The sequence below is a fragment of the Arachis ipaensis genome, chromosome B10 (assembly GCF_059453495.1).
Source record: "Arachis ipaensis isolate K30076 ecotype BB chromosome B10, ASM5945349v1, whole genome shotgun sequence".
NCBI classification, from domain to species: domain Eukaryota; kingdom Viridiplantae; phylum Streptophyta; class Magnoliopsida; order Fabales; family Fabaceae; genus Arachis; species Arachis ipaensis.
Genome location: NC_142435.1, coordinates 20,765,388 through 20,780,545, shown reverse-complemented (window position 1 = coordinate 20,780,545; position 15,158 = coordinate 20,765,388). Strand labels below are relative to the sequence as shown.

General features: G+C 33.9%; 2 protein-coding genes across 2 annotated transcripts; both read right to left on the bottom strand.

The window, feature by feature from the left end:
• Window positions 1-3,253: 3,253 nt before the first annotated feature.
• LOC107620298 (uncharacterized) lies at window positions 3,254-4,993 on the bottom strand. The gene is made up of 6 exons (XM_021114140.2): window positions 4,859-4,993; window positions 4,688-4,774; window positions 4,409-4,540; window positions 4,180-4,320; window positions 3,971-4,077; window positions 3,254-3,311 (listed from the first exon to the last, which is right to left on the bottom strand). Exons 1-6 carry the CDS (start codon window positions 4,991-4,993, stop codon window positions 3,254-3,256), a joined length of 660 nt encoding a protein of 219 aa, XP_020969799.1.
• A 2,948-nt stretch (window positions 4,994-7,941) lies between these two features.
• Window positions 7,942-9,041, bottom strand: LOC148579361 (uncharacterized). Its single transcript, XM_088501646.1, has 3 exons — window positions 8,840-9,041; window positions 8,251-8,741; window positions 7,942-7,986 (listed from the first exon to the last, which is right to left on the bottom strand). The coding sequence occupies exons 1-3, from the start codon at window positions 9,039-9,041 to the stop codon at window positions 7,942-7,944; spliced, it is 738 nt and encodes a 245-aa protein (XP_088357772.1).
• Window positions 9,042-15,158: the final 6,117 nt, after the last annotated feature.

The window sequence follows — 15,158 nt, the reverse complement described above, 5'->3', positions numbered from 1 at the left end:
TCAGGGTTTTAGGGGTTTAGGGTTTACGGTAGGGTTCAGGGTTTAGGGTTTAGCATTCAGGGTTCAGAGTTTAGTGTTCAGGGTTCAGGTTCAGAGTTTAGGGTTTGGGTTCAGGGTTTAGGGTTTAGGGTTTATGTTTTAGGGTTTTAGGGATTTAGGGTTTATGAGTTCAGGGTTCAGTGTTCAGGGTTCTGGTTTTAGTGTTTAGGGTTTAGGGTTCAGCGTTTAGGGGTTCAGTGTGTTTCTACCTTTCGGTTCGGCCGGTGTATTAATTTCGGTTCATTGTGTTTTTGGGGTTCATAATTTTTTGGTAAACACCCTGATTTCTTTCACTGTGAACCTGCGACAAAATAGCAGCTAGGCAGTTCCAACAAGTATATAACAAGACAAGGAGTAATCCATCTTAAATCAGTATATACATTAACATTAGATCTATACATTAATATTACCATTTACATTAATGTTGACATATATACATTCAAAAGAAACAGTGTCTGCTTTTTTAAACAAGTTAAACAAAATATTGTTAATTAGAACCATTCAAACTGTACTGAAAACAAGTTATAAGAAAATATTGTTAATCAGATTCACTTGATGTTTCTGAATCCGTTGAAACAACTTTTTCTTTTTCATGAGCCTCTTTTGTCTTGTTCTTTCTGCCAACGTTATATTGTCGAATTCTGATTCTGATTTGGATTCTGAAAAAGATTCTTCTTCCGAAGAAGAATCCACAACAACAACTTTCTTTTCTTCTTTCTCCCTTTTTATTTTCTCTTTTCCCTCTTTTTGCTTTCTATACAGAAGTCCCTAAAACACAAAATAATTTAGTTAGCAGAGTATTCGAAATGAGGAAATACAAAAACAATCAGGTGAATCAAAACGACCACAAACACTGAACCGAATGCAATTCATGTGATGAATAATACGTGATAAACATTCAATTATCAAGAAAAATATTTCTGCATGCACAATGATTCAAATCAACACATTACCATTGTGTCTGTTGCTTCCTCATAAATCCAGTCGAGCATTATATTCTTTGTCCAATAGGCCACCCACGGTGCCGGGGGAGCATCAAGTCCATCCAAGCGAGGGAACTTGGTTTCATGGAAGTATATCAGCATCAAAACAAAAACACAGCCCTCAATGGATTGTTTTTTCCCCTTTCTCTTGTTTTCGATTCCATTCCTCAAGAAGCTTAGCATATGACTTGCTTAATCCCACTGTCGGATGTTGTCCACACAAAAGATAGGCGGCTTATGGATTGCGGAGGCCATGCTTACCGCCATCCGCAGCAAGAAGCACTTCTGTACGAAGACGACAAAAGTCCTGCGGAATTTTTGCCGGTTCTCCTCCCCTTCAACACTCATATTTAGGACAAACTTTGTCAAAGTCGCCAATGTAACACAATTGAGGCTGTCAAATATTGCCTTGTCTTCCTCATTCAGTTTGCGATAGTCAACTTTTTTAGGAAAACGATCCCCTACAATATTTTAATAGCAACAAATGAGCCAAAAAGGTTCAGTTTAAATTTTTATATACCAAGGAACCGAAATTAAAGGAAGCAATGAACCGAAGTTAAAGGAAGCAATGAACCAAAATTTAAGGGAGCAATGAACCGAAAATAAGCAAGAAGTGGAATGTGTATTACCGCCGTGGCTTATCCCCAGCGCAGCTTCTACCTTGGCAGGTGTTATGTATATTTTTCCATGGAGAGTTTTCAGGCAACCATGATACTCATCATAGCAATCAATCAATTCTCTTAAGAGGGCGTGAGATACCTTCATTTCTGGGACATGTGCCAGGGCACCGAATCATATTTCTTCAACTATATCTTTCTTTTCTTGACTCATATTCTTGAACACTGTTGCTAAATGATAGTATTTCTCCGTGCGAAAGAAGTACTGAACAGTGAAACGACCAATTTCAAAGCCCTAGTTACACTATCCACTGAACTGATTGAAAACAACAACAAATTTCATTCCAAGCCCTAGTTATACTGTAAAAATGCATTCACAATAGTTCAATCTTCTAAACGAAACAAATCAATCAAGTAAACCTAAAATGCAACTAGGAGAAATGCGATATTGCAAGATTTCAAGTGAACAGTAGTTTTCTCATACTTTGGTAGTCTCTGTTGCTGTTTTTGTTCATTTGTGGTTGTTCGTTGCCAAATCTTCTAGCTATTCTTCTGCAATAGTGGTTTTCGCAGAGAACGTGACTGAAATTTCAGTGATTTTGAGAGAGATTCGAAGAGAAGGATTGGTTTTGTGCATTTGAAGAAGAAGGAATGTTTTATTATAATGAAGCGCGTGGAAGTCACGTTTATTTTAGTGACATTGGAGGCGGTTAAATTGATTTGGGCTTGGGTCAACTTGTGATTTAGGGTTTATGGGTTCAGCGTTCAGTGTTCAGGGGTTCAGTGTGTTTCAAAATTTTGGTTCGCCCCATTTATTAATTTCGGTTCACCGTGTTCATGGTTGAGGGTTTAGGGTTCAGGATCTAGGGGTCTAGGATTTAGGGTTCAGGGTTCAGGGTTTTGGGGGTTTAGGGTTTACGGTAGGGTTCAGGGTTCAGGGTTTAGGGTTCAAAGTTCAGTGTTCAGGGTTCAGGTTCAAAGTTCAGGGTCGGGTTCAAGGTTTAGGGTTTAGGCTTTAGGCTTTAGGGTTTATGTTTTAGGGTTTTAGAGATTTACGGTTTATGGGTTCAAGGTTCAGTGTTTAGGGCTCTCGTTTTAGTGTTTAGGGTTTAGGGTGGGTTCAGTGTGTTTCTAAATTTCGGTTCGCCCAGTGTATTAATTTCAGTTCACTGTTTTTTTTTGGAGTTCTAATGTATTGGTAAATACAGTGATTGTAATCACTGAGAACCTGGAATAAAACAGCAGCCAGACAGTTCTAACAAATATATAAATGTTAACATTTGATACATACATTGATATTAAGAATGATATATACATCAACATTGACATATATACATTTGAAAGAAGCATTGTTTGCTTTTTTAACAAGTTATACAAAATATGTACAACTACTATATGCATTGTTTGATACATACATTGACATATATACATTTGAATTATGCATTTTTTGCTTTTTAAACAAGTTAAACAAAATATTATTAATTACAACTAGTATATGCTATTTGCTATCTAAATTTCCAGATGTGTATTTACAATAAGGGCTAGAGAGGAAAGCAGATGGCTTGGTGAGTCTTATTGCTTCAGATTCCGAAATCACTTTGTCTCTGATTTTGTTCATTTTATGCAACAGAAAATTTGGACCATGTTGGTATCTGAAGTCATCAATGTGTTTCTGCATTTCAATTGAAATGAATTAGTTACATAAGAAAAGAACCCAAATGAAATAAGAACAATATCATTCAAAGCCCTAATCATAATGTAAAAATACAATCACAATAACCCTAAACCCTGAACACATTAAATATCAAGTAAATTAAAATCACATTAAATAACAACAAATTTTATTCAAAGCCCTAGTCATACTGTAAAAATACAATCACAATTACCCTAAACCCTGAACAAATTAAAAGGAGTCCACCAAACCAAAAAAAATTCACTTGGTGAATCAAAATTATATGAGCTACCAAACCGAAAATTGTTTATGTGGTAAATTTTGTTGATGAAATTTCAATCAACAATAATAGTATTTATGCATGGAAAAAAAGTATTGAACAGAGTAACAACCAACTTCAAAGCTCTAGTTACAATATCAACTTAACTGAATGAAATAAGAAAAGAAAGAAGTTTATTAATTTAGAAAGTACTTATTTGTGTCCAAGCTTTATATTTATATCCCTTCTTGCTTTCTATTTTTTGTGGATCTATTGTTTCGAGCCATTTCACCACGAATATTCCACAATCATAGCTAAGCAAGAATTGAGTATAATACGATCAATAGTATATAAAATAAAATACATTAAAAATAGCACTATAGAAGAGAAAGATTCTTACTTTGTACATTGACCATTCAATTGGATATACTCTGCTTCCTCTCCCAGTCCATCCTCCATTAAGGGTTCTGCCCCAGCGTACACCCTCATCTGGAAAATTTTTAAACCCTGAAAGAGACAAAAAAAACTAAATAAATAGAACCAACAACAGTCAACCAAACTCCTCTCATGTACAGAATAATTTGAATAATTTACAAGAAAATAACTTACAACAAATTTGTTTAGTTCCTTTCTCGAATCAGGTATATCTTCTGGCTTCTTGTTGATAGGGTCAAGGACATAGAACTTCTTGTTGTTTACATCAGCAATCCACAACCACCAATGCCCTCCATTGCAAATTGGGACAAATAGCTGAAGTTTTGGAAAATTATAGAATATTTCAGTCGAAACAATAGCAAACAAGAGAATTATCAAAGAATTTTTAGAAATTACAACTTACAAATGGATGCGATACAAGTTTCCTTTTGTCAAGAAACTGGCGGTGGTGGGCATACTGGTCAATATCAAACCTGTAGGATTTGTTTGTCCTCTCATCAATGTACTCCACGCCATATCTTCCCAACATAAAATTCTGCAAACTGAACATCAGTTAAATCACATTTCCACTGAACCGAACAGAAATCATATGAATAGGGAAGACATAAAAATCAGGTGAACCAATATTTACATTCTGACCGAACCGAAAAGTAATCAGCAGTGAATAGGAAATTTAGCTTACCACAATATCCTGTGGCACAATGTATATTTGTTTCTCATACCGCTTAGTTTTTATTTCGTTGAGAATCATGCTGTGTATACTAACCACCTACAAGATGAAAATTTATGAGATATACTATATAAGAGTGTTTAAAAAAATCATTAATGTTAATGCAATTGGAAAAGAATTTACTACAGCATGCACATCTTCTTTGGGCATTAGAGACATGAAATATTCTCTTAATCCCTTGTAGAGTCCCTCATGTTTCAAGACAAATACAAGTTCATATTCATTGGTACCATCTTTTGTCTTTTTCACATGTGTCATTCAATGATAACACTTTTCGATAAGCTCATTTGTGATTTTTGTCTTTTTCTACGGGGTTTTGTAAACTTGAGCCGCTGTTAAGGTTGGTTCTGAAGATGTTCCTTTAGCAAATTTTAATGCTGCTGCCACTCCAGCATTTACCACCGCCTCTACCAGGATTTCAAACTGTGAATTACTCTCTTGAGAGGGCTGAGTTGGTTGAGATGCTGGTGGACTTATCCCACGGCTAAAGGAAGGCCTTTCATCTTCCCTTTCCTTAGGTTGAGCAGCACTGCAGGATGATAGATATTTAAAAATGATATTAAAAAAAAGTGATATTTAATCACTATAGTGAACCGAAATCCAAACAAATAGTGAACCCAAATCCAAACGTACAGTGAACCGAAATTATATTAAACAAAAATGATATTAAAGAAAAGCAAGTAACATACCTGTCAAATGATGACAAGATTAGAGTTTTGTTTTCTGATTGTCGTGCCACTTGAGGTTCTTGTGATTGTTCTTCATCAAAAACTTGATAGACATCGGCATTCTTGAAAAACTCTTCAATAACAGAGCTTGTAAGAGACCCTGTAACAGCCTACTTTTTGGGTTCTAGAGGGCATCTATAAGAAACAGAAGAGAGTCCAAAGACAACAACACATTGAATTCATTCTAGTTTCAACCGAACCATAATTAAACCATGTATAAGCAGTAAACATTATCGATATTTATATAAGAAGTAAAACTTACACATGAACAGGTTCTTCTTGTTTGGATTGTTGCGCTGTTGGTTCTTCGCAGGGCTGTTCCAGAGATCTGCTTCATTAAACAGTAAACATTTCTATAATTATCCCAAACTATTATCATATTTAACAATGATATTTAACAGAAATTACACTAATCATAATAGTGAACCAAAAACCAAAGTTATACTGAACCAAAATCCAAACTTACAGTGAACCGAAATTATATTAAACAAAAGTGATATTAAAGAATTTAATGCTTACACATTAACAGGTGCTTCTTGTTCTGATTGTTGTTGCATCGGTGGTTCTTGGGCTTGTTGCTGTTGTTCTTTTGCAGGGTTGTTGCATTAAATAGAAAACAGTTCAATAACAACCATTAAAATTAATAAAAAGATTTTTTTTGTGAAACTTACTCTTTATTAGAAATTTCATACACATAGTCATCTTTGAATAAGTCTTCAATTACAGAACTCATAAGAGATACTGTAATACCCTGCTTTTCAGCTTCTTGAGGGCAGCTATAATAATCAGAAGAGAGTCCAAAGATAAGAACATATTGAATTTATTTCTGGTTTCAACTGAACCATAATTAAACCATTTATAAGCAGTAAACATTGAACAAGATTCATGTGGTGAATAAATATTTATTAACTTACTTATTATTAGAAGTTTGTTGTTTTTCCTCTTGTGGAGGGACATAGATAAAGTCATCCTTCATCAACTCTTCCTAAACTGAACTTGGAAGAGCCAATGCAAGAGGAGGTCTAAGGAATGTAAATAAAAATAAAGTTAATGTTGGATAATTAGAATTTGTTTTGAAAAATAGGAATTTGCACATTGAAAAACTCACACTTCCAAAGATTCCAAACGAGTTTGTTGTTGAAACTCAATGATTTGTACTTCAGATTCAGGTGTAGCTCTAGTGACATTTAAACACAATTTTCTTGTGATTAATTAAACAAAAATTATTAACTAAATCTAAAAGAGTAACATAAATATTTTTAACTTACACTCGTGGAGTTTTAGACGTCTTTCTTGGAAGATTTTATTTTTTCTAAAATATTTGACCGGACTTTCCGGGGTATTTTTTCTAAAAAAATAAGAAATTAAAATTAGAAACCAAGATTAAAAGCAGAGGTCTAGAAAGACATTAAATTCATTTTTGGGCAACCACCGAACCGAAAATACAATATGCAGTGTACCAATTTACCTGATATTGCTCGCAGCATTTACAGAAGGTGTAGAACTTCCTTGAGTCTGTAAGACTTGTTCACTATCCATATTTATAGTCGGCACCCTAAGCAATATAAATAAATATTAGTAATTGTATCTAGAGGAATTAGAAAAGGTGGTAGCAAAAGTAAGCAAAGTAAGAAAAAGAATTCGGAAATAATAAACTTAATCTTACGTTTGAGAGAAATTATTTTGTGCCTGTGGAGAGTCAAACTGATCCAGAGCAATGTTTGTTGACTGAGCTCCATCATTTCTTTTCTTTGATCTTTTTTCCCTTATCATCTCCAATGCTCGTTTTCTTTTTTTGGTAGCATTGTCTTTTGCTTGTTCAATTCTGAAAGTTCATAAAATAAGTATCAAGGAACCTAAAATATAAGTATCAGTAAAAAATATATGATTCGAGAAACTTACTCCTTGTCAGGTTGGGTTGGTATTTTTGCCACCCTTTCGGGTTGTTTTTTTCTTTTTATTATGGGTGTTTTCTCAATTTCATTTTCTCTGTAAAATAGATAAACACGTTGAATTTATACCGGAGACACGACACTAACAATGAAGTCAACCAAACCCACAGATACCACCGAACTGAAATAAATTAAATTGCTAAACCGAAACTTAGAAGCCCACCGAACCGAAAATAAATATATATGCAATCAACAAAACGTCTCACAAAATTATGCAATACTTACCCGTTTTCAGATTTGCTTGTGCTCTCTGAATCTATAGGCAGAGGCTTTTTTTTTTTAACCACCTTCAATGGTTGTTTTCTTTTTTTGTGGTGGTTTTTTTTATTTCTTCTTCCCTGCAATACATAAGAACAAGCACATAAGAACAAATTTAAGCAAATACAAATTAAATAAAATTGATATGAAAATTAAACTTACTGGCTTTCATATTCAGATTGGGAAAGTCTTTCCTCTTCTGAAGAAGAATCTGTCTCAACAGTTTTCTTTTTTATTTTCTTTCCTTTTTCTTTTTCGTCCAAGTTACTTATTTTTGTTTTTTATTTCTTTTTTTCTTTCTATACAGAAGTCCCTAAAACAGAAACAAGGTCTCAATTATTTAATCATCAAAAGAACAAATTAACAACACGGTGAACCAAATGAAGTAATCCTACCAAATCGAAAAACATTCATTTGGTGAATAGTACATGATAACTATTTATTCATAAAAAAATATTTCTTAATGCAGAAACATTCAAATGAACAAACTAACAATTGCAAGTAGGACAAATAATTTAATTATAACCTAAAAGCATTTCAAAGCAATTTTTTTGGAAAATTTTAGTATAGTACTTACCAATGGTTGTGTTGTTTTGGATGAAATCCGTTCAATGATCTTTTCCCTTGTCCAATAGGCCACCCATGATGCAAGGGGAGCATCAGGTGCAAACAGGCGGGGGAACTTTGTTTCACGGAAGTATATCAACATTAATACAAAAACACAGCCATCAACAGACTGTTTCTTCCCATCTCTCTTATTTTCAACTCTTTTCATTAAGAAGTTGAGAACATGCTTTGCCCAATCCCATTCCCTAATGTTGTCCACATGAAAGATCGGTGGCTTGTGGATTGGGGAGGCCACACTTACTGTTGTGGGGAGCAAGAAGCACTTTTGTATGAAGACAACAAAAGTCCTCTTGAATTTTTTCCAGTTCTCCTCCCCTTCTATACTCATATCCAGCACATTCCTTGCCAAAGTCACCAAGGAAATATTTTTGACGCTGTCAAATATTTCCTTGTCTGCTGGATTCAACTTGTTGTAATCAACCTTTTTAGGAAAAAGATTCCCTACAATATTTTAATAGCAAAAATCAGACAAAAACGGTCATTTTAATTTTCCAGACACCAATGAACTGAAAATAAGCAGTAAGTAAAAAATGTATTACCTCTGTTGGTTATGCCGATGGCAGCTGCTACTTTCTGAGGAGTTATGTATATTGTCCCCTGTAGAGTTTTCAGGCATCCTCTCTCCACATCAAACCGATCAAGCAATTCTATCAACAGTGTATTATAGACGTTCATTTCTGGCACATGTGCCAGGGCACCAAATCCCATTTCTTCCGCAATATCTTTCTTTTCTTGACTCATTTCCCTGTACACTGTTGCTATTGCCTTTGTTTGGCATTTGCAATAGTGAGTTTTCTGCAAGTTTTGAAACAGAATGTGAGGATATATTTATAATACAAAATAGATATTATTCAAATGAAAGTGGATAAATATATTTAATCTACTTATGTTATAAGGTGCCTTCTCCTTCATTGTTGCCATTTTCTTCTTGTGTTTTGGTGTAATAAAAAATTTTGGTCAACATTTCATTCAATATATCAACAAGCACAAGCATGTATATGTTAAACAAGTCAATTAAAATGTCACAACCCACCGAACCGAAAATTGTTCACTCACAGAACCAAAATTACAAAGGCTACTGAACCGAAAAATGTTCATGTGGTTAATAAATGATGATCGACTTTCAATCAACAAGAATACTATTACAGTAGTATGGCTTATCAAAGTTAAAGAGTTGTCTCTAATGTGAATTGTCCTAAACAAAACTTATTCAATACATCAACAACCACAAGCATGTGTATGTTAAACAAGTCAATTAAAATGCGACAACTCATCGAACCGAAAATCCTTCATGCACAGAACTAAAATCACAAAGGCTACCGAACCGAAAATGTTCATATTGTTAATAAATGATGATCAACTTTCAATCAACAAGAATACTATTACAGTAGTATGGCTTATCAAAGTGAAAAAGTTTTCTGTAATGTGAATTGTCCTAAACAAAACTCATTCAATACATCAACAACCATAAGCATGTGTATGTTAAACAAGTCAATTAAAATGTCACAACCCATCGAATCGAAAATCTTTCATGCACAGAACCAAAATCACAAAGGGTACTGAACCGAAAAATGTATATAATTATTCATACAAATAAGAACAACCACATATATCTTAATCAAATATAATGAGACAATTTTACAGTAGTATGGCTTATCAAAGTGAAAGAGTTGTCTCTAATGTCAATTGTCCTAAACAAAACTCATTCAATACATCAATAACCACAAGCATGTATATCCTAATCAAGTTAATTAATATGCCACAATCCACCGAACCAAAATTCTTCATGCATAGAACCAAAATCACAAAGGCCACCGAACCGAAAAATATTCATGTGGTTAATAAATCATTATCAATTTTCAATCAACAAGAATAGTATTCTTCAATGAAAAAGAAGTACTGAAGATATTAACAGAGCTCTAGTTAAACTATCCAAACCAATAAGAACAAGCAACTATATTTTAAAACCCTAGTTATACTGTAAAAATCATTCACAATAGTTCAATCCATTAAACGAAACAAATCAAACCAGTAAAAATAAAATGAAACTAGGCGAAACGCGACATTGCAAGATTTTAAATGAACAGTAGTTTTCTCATACCTTTTGTAGTCTTTGTTGCTCTTTTAGTTTGTTTCTGGTTGTTGCTTGCGAAATCTTCTTCCGATTCGTTTGTAGTAGTGGTTTCCGCAAAAAATGTGATTGAAGTTTGAGTGATGTTCAGAGAGATTCGAAGAGAATGAGTGTTTTGGTGTATTGGTTTCGTGTTAAAGATGTAACGTTCGTTCATAATGAAGCGCGAATGGAAAATGAGACGTTTTTTAGTCTGGCGCTTGTTTCTCACTCTGCATTTAATGCGCTTGAATCAATTTGGGCTTGGGCCAACTTGGTTATATGGTTATATGAATGTGTAGCAGACCTGTTTAAATATTAAGGACAAAATTAAATTGAATTAAAATATTAAAAATAAAAAATATACTTTATCTTTTTAAAAATTAAAAACATTATTAGAGAACCTCTATAATGACAAACAATAATGTTATCAATGAGTTTGATGTGAAAAAGAAAGAAAGCATATATGCACTGTAATATATAGGTCCAAAAAATGATTTGATGAATGAATTTTGTTCCCTTAACACAACCACATTCGGAACTACATTCTTATAATGCATAACTTCATAAAGAAGTGAAACAAATTATAGAATAAGGAATCAAACATTATGACTTGTCGTTCATGTGATTCATGAAATTTGCAGTTATCTGGTGGTGAGGAATTTTGCTAAAAATCGAATCATCATCTTATTAAAAAATTTGGAATAAAGTTTTAACTCACATAAATGCATAAATGTTGAAGAAAAATGGAATACGGTTATCAGTATAATCATGCAATACCCAACAACTGAAAAGGACAAGGGGTGAACCCAAAAAGAGGGTTACACATAAAACCCAGGGAAAAAGGAATAGAACAATGTTTCTTGTTCATTGTTCGTATGGAAATTCTGTGGGAGCATGTAGAATCAATTTTGGTGGAGGAAAATTGATTTTAAAAAAATAATTATATAATTCTTTTTATGGCATCTAGAGAATTGATGCTATTTGTAAAAAAAGATATAATTATTTTATCTAAATTATTTGCAGAAAAATTGTCAAAAAATAAATTAAATTACTTTACCTTAAAAAAAACAAGCACACTAATAAATAATAATTATTATGGCATGTGCATGCTGTAGAGCAAATATATAACTGAACAGTGGGAGGCCCCATGCATTGCCATGGGAAGAAAAAGGTGTTTTTAAAGTTTGAATAGTCCAACTTTCTCAATAATGATTTTCTTTGTTTTTTTACATGGAAACTTATAATTGCTTAATAATTTTTAAAAAAAATTCAATTTTTAAAAGCAATAATTTCTTTTTATCATAAATAACCTTCAGTAATTTTTATTAATTTTTCTAAAAATTAATTCTTAATACATTTATTTATACGACTATTTTATTTTATTTTATTTTTTGACAAAATGAAGTTATTATATACCATTTATACGATAACATAAAATAAAATTAGATAAAATAAAATTACAGAATTCTATGTAACTCACCACATTTGATTGTCAAAAAAATTATACAATATACTTTTTGTATTAAAGTATTAAATCATATATTATTGGATTTAGTATTATATTTAACTTTATTATTCTATGAGAGATACCAAATAGAACGTAGAAACAATGTAATTATCACTACAAGAAAATGTTGAATACTATCGGATTTACCGTTGAATTTAGCGACGATAATAACCATCAGACTTAGCGTTGGATTTAGCGATAGGTTTGATGTGAAATTTGTCATGTCAAATAATTACTGGAAGATAGTCTCCTCCGACGGTAAATCTACCGGTAACTTTCGGCCGAAAACCACGACAAATTGACGACAAACTTTAGCATTGGAGTTACAGTCGGATAGATCTGACGGTAGAGACGTTTAATGAAATGTAACACTGCATTTTGGTGATCCGCACCGCATTACCGTTAGAAATATCCGCCGGTAAATCTGACGGTAATCGTGCCCTAAATTAGAACCACGAACCCTTCCCCCCCCCCCTCTCTCTCTCTCTCTCTCTCTCTCTCTCTCTCTCTCTCTCTCTCCTCTCACCCTCCCACTCTCTCTCTAACTTCTCCCCTCCCCACAACCTCCTCTGCCGCCGCAGTTGCTTCCAGCGCTGCCACCGCTGCCTCAGACGTTGTTCTGCTGCTGAAGATGTTGCTGCCGCTCCTGAATGTCCCTGTCGCCACTGCTGCAACGCTCCCATCGCTTCTGCTTCTGCTGCTACTGCACCTCCACTCCTCTTCAACTTTTTTTGTTTGAACTCTAGTTATTTCAAATTCTGTTATATCAAGTTAATTAATTAGTTAGTAGAGATTAGTTAGTTTAATTTTCTGTTTTAGTGAATTTAGGTGGTTAGGATAGGTTAGAATATGTTAGATTAGACTCTGAGATTGTTGAAAAATGTTAGATTATTGAGCTGTTTACTGATTCTTGCTGTTGAAATTATTAGAAAAATGCTTGATTGTGTTAATAATGATTGAGCCGTTTGTATGTTACCTTAATAATGATTGAAAAAATAAACCAGTTGAGAGGGGTTGATGGATATTTGGTTTGGATCAAACATTTGAAGGGTGGAAAAATCCAAAGGTTAGGGGAAACTCTGTCAAAATATTTATAAGATTTTCAGCGAAATCGGAAAAACTAAAATTATGTTTTCGAAATTGTTATAATTAATTGTTAGGTTGCTGTATTTTTGTACAATTTTTAATTTGAATAATTATTTCGATCTTAGTTTACGTTTTTTATTTTGGTAAGTTGGTGAAATGATAAACATTTATGACATTTTCAAGAGAACTATATATGTATATATTCATTTTGGTTCTTATGAAAGAAATTTTTCTCCTTTGCAATTAGTGTTTTAGTGCTTTATAGGCACTTGTTAGTTTGATAAACTAACCAAAACACTTATTCATTCTAATTTAATTATTTTGAAACTAAAACATTATGTAATTTCTTTTTTTTTAAATTTACTAAACTAAAACATTTTTAGAATTATTTATTACTTCTTTAGTTTATTCTTATGTTATTATTTATTGGTATTTGTTATGTTATTAATATGTTACTAATATATTCGCTGTACAGATATGACGACAGGTAGCAGAGGTAGGTCGAGTGGGTCACGTGGTCGTGGTAGAAGGCGGACTTCCACCGAATCCCCCAGGGCTGCCCAGTCATCACCCTCTACCCTGGCTACCCCTTCAACCTTGTGATGTCACAGGCGGGTCCATCAGACCAGCAATTCATCATGGTCCTAAACTCGAACTGGATGCCTCCTTCTGCTACACCCACTGCAGATGCAGCGATGACGTCGACAGAGTCCGCGGTGGGTGATTCCTCCCATGCCTCAGAGCAAGATACCCCTCCACCACCGTTTGTCATCCGGCTGCGGATTTGGCCCGATGGCATGCAGTCGTGAGTTCAATCTTTTAATATTAAATTTGTTTATTTTAAGTTTGTTTATCTTATGTGTTTGTTAATGTGATATTTTTTCTCTAATAGGTTTGAACGAAACCCCCAATGCGTGAACACAGGAGATATTTGAGGTCATTAAGTTCATGTATGACTGCCCGTGGCCGACCTACACACAGATTCCGGCTGATGTAAGAGAGCAGTGATTTCAGAAGTGGGCGGTAAGAACCCAATTTTGTTTGAATTACTTAACTGTATAGGAACTATATTTCATTCTGACTAACTAATCCTGGAAAAATTCATATGGGATGCAGAGCACAATGCATGATCAGGAAGACCTATGACCATCGCGCCGCCAAGCGGTTTCAGCAAATGATGAGCGACGTTCGTCAGGGGAAAGACCACCTGACATCGTGGATCCCTCTGAACATCAAGCGTGACTTGGAGGCTTATTTTAGAGATAACGAGGGGTTCAAGCGTCGCCATCTAACAAACGTCGCTAACAGGGCTTCGCCCAGGTCGATGAGGTATACGAGTGGGTTGGCGACCTTCATGAAGACGAAGACCAGACTGGTAAGAATTTTATCATTCTTTAATGTTTTAGTAGTTACTTGAATTAGTTTTTTACTTTCCTTTTTTATTATCAATTTATTTATTAGTTAGTAGAGTAAATGTTAGTTGAATTTTCTATTTTAGTGGATTTAGGTAGTTAGGATTGGTCAGAATATGTTAGATTAGGCTCTGAGATTGTTGGAAAATGTTGGATAGAACCCTTCAAGGGTGGCTAAATTCGAGTTTTAGGGGAGTCTCTGTCGAAATTTTCATAGCATTTTCAGTGAAATTAAAAAAAATTAAAATTATGTTTTCATAGCATTTTATTTTATTGGTTGGTTGATATATTAATTTGTAGTCTAAGTCGTTAGATCGTAAGGCGACACTGGCGAAGACCTTCAAGTATACCCATACTTTGAAGGCAAACAATAAGGGATTTGCTAACAAGCGGTCTGCGGCCCATTATGTGAGTTTAAATTAGGTTTAATTACTCTGTTGGTCCCTATTATTTCTTGAAATTTTCAATTAGGTCCCTATACTTTTTTTCTTTTAATTGGGTCCCTATACCAATTTTCTTTTTCAATTAAGTCCCTCTTAGTAGTAATTAGCTTAATTTTGTAGGGACCCAACTAAAAAAAAAGAATTGGAACAGGGACCTAAATAAAAGGAAAAAAAAAGTGTAGGGACCCAATTAAAAAAAATTGGTGCAAGGACTCAATTAAAAGAAAAAAAAGTATAGGGACCTAATTGAAAATTTTACAAAACTATAGGGAACAGCAGAGTAATTAAACCTTTAAA